Source organism: Bombus impatiens, unplaced genomic scaffold (assembly GCF_000188095.3).
Source record: "Bombus impatiens unplaced genomic scaffold, BIMP_2.2 scf_0013, whole genome shotgun sequence".
Taxonomy (NCBI): domain Eukaryota; kingdom Metazoa; phylum Arthropoda; class Insecta; order Hymenoptera; family Apidae; genus Bombus; species Bombus impatiens.
Window position 1 is genome coordinate 170,466 of NT_176432.1, and position 8,218 is coordinate 178,683.

The 8,218-nt window shown below is 30.3% G+C and overlaps 1 protein-coding gene across 7 annotated transcripts in view; it reads left to right on the forward strand.

Annotated features, from left to right (window-relative positions):
* The window catches only part of LOC100746043 (moesin/ezrin/radixin homolog 1), a 36,557-nt gene extending 28,822 nt beyond the window's left edge, over positions 1-7,735 (forward strand). For all 7 annotated transcript variants that reach the window (XM_012394217.3, XM_012394225.3, XM_012394233.2 and 4 more), the window contains 7 exons: positions 2,081-2,203; positions 2,968-3,240; positions 3,319-3,648; positions 3,787-4,029; positions 4,100-4,275; positions 4,362-4,578; positions 4,662-7,735. In XM_012394217.3, coding sequence (XP_012249640.2) covers positions 2,081-2,203; positions 2,968-3,240; positions 3,319-3,648; positions 3,787-4,029; positions 4,100-4,275; positions 4,362-4,578; positions 4,662-4,826 — 1,527 coding nt within the window. In that variant the 3' untranslated portion in view covers positions 4,827-7,735. The remainder of the gene's footprint in view (positions 1-2,080; positions 2,204-2,967; positions 3,241-3,318; positions 3,649-3,786; positions 4,030-4,099; positions 4,276-4,361; positions 4,579-4,661) is intronic.
* Positions 7,736-8,218: the final 483 nt, after the last annotated feature.

Genomic DNA, 8,218 nt, shown 5'->3' on the forward strand with positions numbered 1-8,218 from the left:
GTGTCTTCGTGCTTATTGATTATTGACAGATAAATCCCACTTCAAAGTGAATTTGTCAAGTATTACAATAATTATTTTAATCAAACTTGATTTTCATCGGCAATACAAAGATGTGGATAATATTACTTAACGATTTTAAACGACATTCATTAACAACGCTTTTAACAGGATTTTCAATTTGTGCTTAAGTTTTTCATTTTAAATACAATTATTCATTTCCTTTTCTTTTCTTCTTTCGCATTTTAGTTGATATTGAAGTACATAATTATAATAAGTCTGCAATATTTTGTATTATGAGCTACAAATATTCAAATATATTATTTAACAGCATCAGTTACTTATTCTTATAATTAAAAGTCGTTGTATTTTGTTTGTTTTCTTTTTAAATCATTCCTTCAATTTAAAGTAAAAGCGTTTCTTTTATTTTATTCAGACATGCTATTGTGTTTCATAAACGTTCCACCTACATGTAATCGAATGGTACTCATTGTAAGAAATGCACATATGTAGCATAAATTGTAACGGAGACACTTTGATTAAATGACATTTGTTACCTTGAAAGTCTGTGAGGAATCTTGTCAAAGTTAAAGGTATTTATTCTGACGTATCTTTTGTAAATTTGTTACTTATACTTTCACTTGTTTTTAATAACGCAAATATTCAGTAAGAATGTATTTTTAAAATAATTACGATGTTCGCACATTAATTAATCACATTAATCAAAATAATGGGCCCTAGTTAAAATATAAATAAACATAGTACTTATACAGAGCCTAACATACTTAGAACCAGAAAATGTAACGAATCGAACAATAAGGATAACGAATTCTATGATTAGTTAAGGACGAATAACTGAAATTCACGCGAACAATGTTGTACATTTTCTAGTTTTTGTTAATATTTAATGTCAGTTGGCAGTTCGAGAAGCATATGTGTTACTCATTGCCTTTCATTGTACAATTCTTATTTTTCTTTTACATGTTGAGATAAGATATTCACATACCTATCCGGCTACAGATAATCGTGTCAATCAAAGCGCCAACGTTATGACCATTCTCCATTAATGAAATATCTCCAACAATCTCTATCGCGTTTGTATTTTTGAACGAGTAATAAAAAAGAAATTTCACATATATCACATATGTTCTTCATACAAGGTCGTTAAATTAACAAGAGAATACACATATGTATTTCGGATAAGAGTTACCTATTTCGGACCATAATAAATAAATATATCGATCTCAAAAGTGAGAGTATTATTTTGTCACAAGTCACACTGCTTACCTGTAATACGATAAAAAGATAGTATCAACCACTTGCCGTGCTATTACGTTACCGTTTTCGTCATCTATTATAATTATGTCATAAGTAGACTATGGATATTTATGTAAACACATATCTTCGTAAATATAATAAAAGGGAAGGACCTGGGTAAACATTTATTCCATTCCAAAGTAACGTCGTTTCTTATGTTTCATTTTGAATTACCAATATAAAAGAAAATTGTAACTGTTAACGAATTTAAATATGTGCTTTTCGATTGGAAGGAATTCTATTTCGTCGGGTCAATGCAAAATAAATAAATTTAACTTTGAGACAGCTACTAAATATTTTGTGTCGATATCATAAAATTTTCCCAAAGAGCAATTAAAAAATGTCAGACGTAGTTCGAGAAAACAGTAGATATATGTACATTATTTATTAATGAATATAATAAAATTTGTACATTTTTAAAAATGTTTATTATATATAAACACGATATTACTTATAGAATGACCTTATATTATTTTATGGATTTTTACATCTTATGTATTGTATTTTCTACACATTTTTGTATCTTTAAGTCTCCCATAAAAGCATAAAAATCCGTATTCTAATCATAGGATTTTTATCATCCTTTATGTCGCATGCAACGTCACTATATTCCATCATGTATACCGATGAGAAACACACTGCATTGCACGTTTTCAAACGATGGGGTGATTTCAGTTTGTTATTTATTTATCGAATTTTCAACGTTTATGTTTCTTGTGGAAATTTTTTCTTATATTTGTTCCTAATTGATTCACGAACGTTTTAGGTGATGAACCAGGAAGTCAAGAAAGAGACTCCCCTGCAATTCAAATTTCGCGCCAAGTTTTATCCCGAAGACGTTGCCGAGGAATTGATTCAAGATATCACGTTGCGTCTCTTTTATCTTCAGGTATGGCTGAACGTAGTATTCGTCAAAAGAAGTAAAAAAATGCTTAATTAATATAGAACTTAAACCGAATTTTATACAAGTAAATATACAAAATGTGCTTTGTATGTATGTGCGTACTTATGTATGTCGCATGTATACATAGGAGTGTGTGTGTATGTACTACTTTCAAGTTTCAGTTATAGAGGGCAAACTGTTCGGTATTATAAGTAGAATTGTATTACAATGTAACAAGGTTGAGTACATAAGTGCATATTATCATTCAGATAATCTACGAAATAGATCAAAGCGAACGCAATCGTATCATATAATGCATTATACATGGGCACATTCAGCATAGTTCTATGTAAATCTGATTAGTTACCATACTTTTTTGTTGACTAAAATTTATCACTATCACTATCATTATCATGAATTCTCACTGCTTACGCTTATTACCATCATATATGTTTTAAATCGGACTAAAGATTGCAATGAAAATGAGATTTTTAATTGTACTAAACATCGATCTGATACAAAGATAGAATTTTTCAAACAAGAAAAATATTGAAAATTCCATCTTCCAACAATGATGATATATAAATAATAGATCTTAATCGACAAAATAATCAGAAAATTGGTCAGAGTTTAGAAAAACTATACTGAATACTATATGATCATAATATGAATATGATATATTTGCATTATTTATACATGACAACATGACAATTGAAATTGAAAAGTTGAACCTAATATATGTATTATTATATTGTGTGGACTACATTTAGGTGAAGAACGCTATTCTGACGGATGAAATCTACTGTCCTCCAGAAACATCTGTATTGTTAGCGTCTTACGCAGTCCAAGCGAAACATGGAGATTTTCAAAAAGGTACACATACTGCTGGCTTTTTAATAAATGACCGCTTGTTACCGCAACGAGTCGTGGATCAACATAAAATGAGCAAGGAGGAATGGGAAAGTTCCATCACTAATTGGTGGCAAGAACATCGTGGCATGTTACGTGAAGATGCTATGATGGAATACCTAAAAATCGCGCAGGTAATGATTTAATAGTTTCTTCTTATTAATTTAATATTTGATCAATATATTGGATATATGCGTTTCTTTGTTGCATAGGATTTGGAGATGTACGGAGTGAATTACTTCGAAATTCGTAATAAAAAAGGTACAGACCTGTGGCTCGGTGTTGATGCTTTGGGTTTGAACATCTACGAAAAAGATGACAAATTGACACCAAAAATTGGTTTTCCATGGTCTGAGATAAGAAATATCTCATTTAACGAGAAGAAATTTATAATTAAACCAATTGATAAGAAGGCACCCGATTTCGTCTTTTTTGCAACTAGGGTTAAGATCAATAAACGAATTTTAGCACTGTGTATGGGCAATCACGAACTCTACATGCGTAGACGTAAACCAGATACAATTGATGTACAGCAAATGAAGGTATGTTTCTGTGCAAGTATTCGCTTATAATGCATTTTTAATGCTTATTTTCTTTGCTATTTCTGAATCTTAAAATTAATCATCTCATAGATAATGAATTGGATTTATAATCACAAAATAAACATTTATAATTTAAAGGCGCAAGCAAGGGAAGAGAAAATTGCAAAACAACAACAGAGAGAAAAGTTACAGTTAGAAATAGCTGCAAGAGAACGTGCTGAGAGAAAACAACAAGAATATGAAGAACGACTTCGAAATATGGCAGAAGAAATGGACAGGCGGCAAGCTGAATTAAACGAAGCTCAAGAAATGATCCGACGTTTAGAAGAACATCTTAGACAGTTACAAGCTGCGAAGGAGGAATTAGAGGATCGTCAGAAAGTACGTAGTTTAGTATAAAATATAATTTTCCTACAATATATGTCTCTATGTGTTTTATTTCTATACGAAGGAACTTACGGCTATGATGGAAAAACTTGAACTTTCACATGAGATGGAAGCAGCTGAGCGTGCTAAACTTGAGCAAGAAATACGAGCTAAGCAAGAAGAAATACAACGTATACAATCTGAGGTAGTGGCAAAGGATGCCGAAGCAAGGAGGCTAGAAGAAGTATTTGAAGCTGCTAAGTATGTAATTTTTGTTATGCAACTGTTCGCTATTTAAAATATGAGAAAAAAGTCAACTCTATTCTATTCTACACCTGTATCTATAGATTAAGGCAGGAAGAAGCCGATCGAGCATATCAAGCTAGTACAACACCGCATCATCATCATGTTGAAGAAAATGAAGAAGGTGAAGAGGAAGGAGAAGACGAAGTTTCTCATGGTGATGTTACTAAAGATCTTGCAACCGATGAATCGATAATTGATCCTGTTGAGGAGCGACGTACCTTGGCAGAAAGAAACGAACGCCTTCATGATCAACTTAAGGTAGTGATCTTTGCTTGTATATAAATTTTTTGCACCCCGAGTAATTTTTGTGGACGTATTTGAATAATGATTATATATTTCAGGCATTGAAACAAGATCTTGCACAGTCACGCGACGAGTCAAAAGAAACTGTTATGGATAAAATCCATAGGGAAAACGTCAAACAAGGTCGCGATAAATACAAAACGCTTCGTGAAATTCGTAAAGGCAATACTAAACGTCGTGTTGATCAATTTGAGAACATGTAAATTATATATGCATTTGCCTATTTGCCTGCCCATTTCACCCTGCCTTTGAATTCTCTTTCAATATCGTGTACACATGGAACACTCAGTAATCACGTCTTTTACATATGTATATGAGAAGCGTACACAGGTTCTCTGATTGATCTATACAAAGACAATTTGTAAAACTTCAAATATATTATTTTATAATATTTTTTTGGAGATGTTTCGAGGTATAAGTCGCTCCCAATTTCTAGCGATCTAAAGTTTATGATATGTATTACTATTTTTCAAAGTCGATTCTATACTCTGAGTACAGTTAATTCAAGACAAAAGAAAATAAAAAGCTCACAATTGGCAAGGAACGCGACGAGCGACCAACTTGCGCCGTCTTCCATGTATGCTTCCACGTTGATCACTGTTAAACAGTTTTTCGTAAAGCAAAATGTTTATATATTTTTTCATAATAAGTATAGATTTTCTTGCTGTTTTAGCTATAAAATATTTAACGTTAATTCATACTAACTTTGTTATTTTAGCTATATTATTAGCTAATGTTGTTTTTTTCTAACGATATCTCTTTTTGCTAAAATATCAAGAAAATGTGTTACATAATTTGTGAATACTGTTTTATTTTTTGTCCAAGCATTATACACAAGATTTTGAGTGCCGGCGCATCAGTATTTTTTTTCCAAGTATTACTGTCGGTCACTAAGCGTAACGCCACATATGTGACTTCTTTTCACTGATTACTTTCTTGTCGCGGTTCTTATCATGTTGCGTCTTATCCGTCCTTGATAAGGATTTGCCCGAGAAATACATTGTATTTTTATTTGCGTCATCACTTATTTTTGCTGATGAATTAAGATTACTTTTGTCAATAGCGGTCGCTATACACTGATGTATACATATCGGTTCCAGTTTTATTCCGATGTATCATTTTGCTATTTACAGTAACAAATATAATCCGAGTAGATGAATTAATATTTTAAAACAGTGTGGAAGAGTCACCATTATTTTTTAGTGAGTTATAAGTAATCTCTAAATATTAACCTGAAATAGGTTTGTAATGTACAAGCGACCGCTTAATTTATGTAACACGAAATCAACGATATCCGTCTTCATAATAAATATAGACATGTAAGCACGTCATATAAACTTTGCAAAATTATACATACTATTTTAGTACGAACGAATTTCAACTACTGTTTAGTAATTTTATATTGAACACACTCGTGGCCTTTATTGATATACGTATATTGAAATACTAGATATTAATAATCAGTAATATAATATATACAAATGTAGGAATATCGCGCGTCTCTTTGTATTGCATACCTTCAACATAAGGTAATTGCGCGGTTCCTATAAAAAGGATAGTTATCAAGATTCTTGAAGAGTATGAAAGAGTGAATGTGAGCGAGAGTGTTATAATAAAAAATAATACGTACGAAAGGTTGGATGATAGGAGAACTATAACATGTGGCTGTCTGGTACACCACATAGAAATTTTAAAACAATTCTCTTTTTAAAGAAAATTATATGGTGCGACAATGAAATTTAATTAAACTGTAATGAGGGAAAATATAGCCTATAAATGCTGCCAATTTTTTGACGGAATGCAAACAAAGAGCGATGTTGTGAAGTGACACACTTTTTGCAATAACGAAGTAGGAAATATGATGGGAAAGTTTAAAAACTGATCATTGTATCGGAATTCATACTTTTGTGCATTATCATCATTACATGTTGCAGTAAACACGAAAGGAAAAGTACAGGAAAAATAACAATAGATATTTTTTGATAATATTTAATACTACAATTTACAAATTAGTAGTGTTATATTATTATTATTATTATTATTATTATTATTGTATTATTATATTATATTATAAATATTATTAATATTTACAATCTAGTAGCGTTATTATTATTGAAACAATATTAAATGAAAATTGAAGCAAAGGATTTTATAGTCGTCGTGTATTTGTACTCTCAAAACAAGTCGAATGTACATGGCAATAACTACATACATATTTTGTACAATGTAACGCTCTAAAGTTCAAAGACAGACAAATACCATTTTCATAATAACTCGTCTGGATATTTTTGTCGTTAAACGTTTGGTGAGAAAGCTACTCTTGAAACATTCCAAAAAACATTTGTAAAATGATTTTATTTACGTTGGGGTTTTTCGTTTTCTTGAAAGATTTATAAAACTATTGGATTGCAAAACAAAAATTTTTTCTATATACATACATATGTCTGTAATGTACTTAAATACAACTATGTATATTTAAAACTACAGTATTTTGTTTATTGTGTTTATTGACATGAAAAGTCCACGAATAACCCTAACGTGGATCATTAAATGATTTTCATATTCCTTATGAAGGTAATGAATATAAAATCATCTTTAATGTATTTCCGCATATTATTACTTAATATGTAAATTGCTATATCAAATATTTGAACTGACATAAAATTTAATGACATCATTTTACATATGTAAATATTATTATATACTTTCATGAGGTTATGGAAAATTAATTTAACGATGCATATCATGTTAAAATTTTCATGGTGTTATAATTTTTCTTTTCGACATGTCCAAGCGAGTAAAAACATGGTAGAAGAATATGCATTTCTAGTTATTAACAAATTTTTATAACTTCCAATGCTTGATGGTATTTCCTAAATTTTCAACAATGTTCAAAATGCGAATGTTCCATTTTTATATTGAGAAAAAATCTTTGTAACAGTATTATTGATTAATTGAAACAATATACATAAAACATATAAGATATGACCACAAGGACGCATAGACATTGTATTTTATTTGGAAAAATATTTGTTGGTGTGAGGATATATGAAAATCACTTGTACTTTGCTGAAAAAGTTAAATATTGTTTAAATAAAAGAATCATATCATACATGTTAGATATATTCTGACCCTATTTCATTCTTTTTTAATTTAACTGATCTTAATTACTTTTAGACACATAAAACATTGGATAATACTTATTTGAATCCGATCTCTTTCTGTATTTCGGAGTAAATAAAAATACTTTTTTATAACTTCGAATTGCCATAAGTTACATTATTTTAATATAATTTTTTTCTTATTACTGTAGAAATAAGATATTGAGAGTATTATTATCCTAAGGATGTAAAAGGAGAGACGTGTTAAATGTTCTAAAAGCTATTTATACTTATTTATTTATTTCTATACTACCCATATATTTACATGTTTGTCAACTTAATATCATTCACATTGATCCGCTTTTCCTATTCGGTTGCTCGTCCTCGCCACTTCCCGTTCTTTCAAATCGATCTTTTGTCCTAATCTCTGTTCCGTATATCCTCGACCTTTCTTTTTCTTTTTTTTTTACGTGGAGAAATCCTCATGGACACCC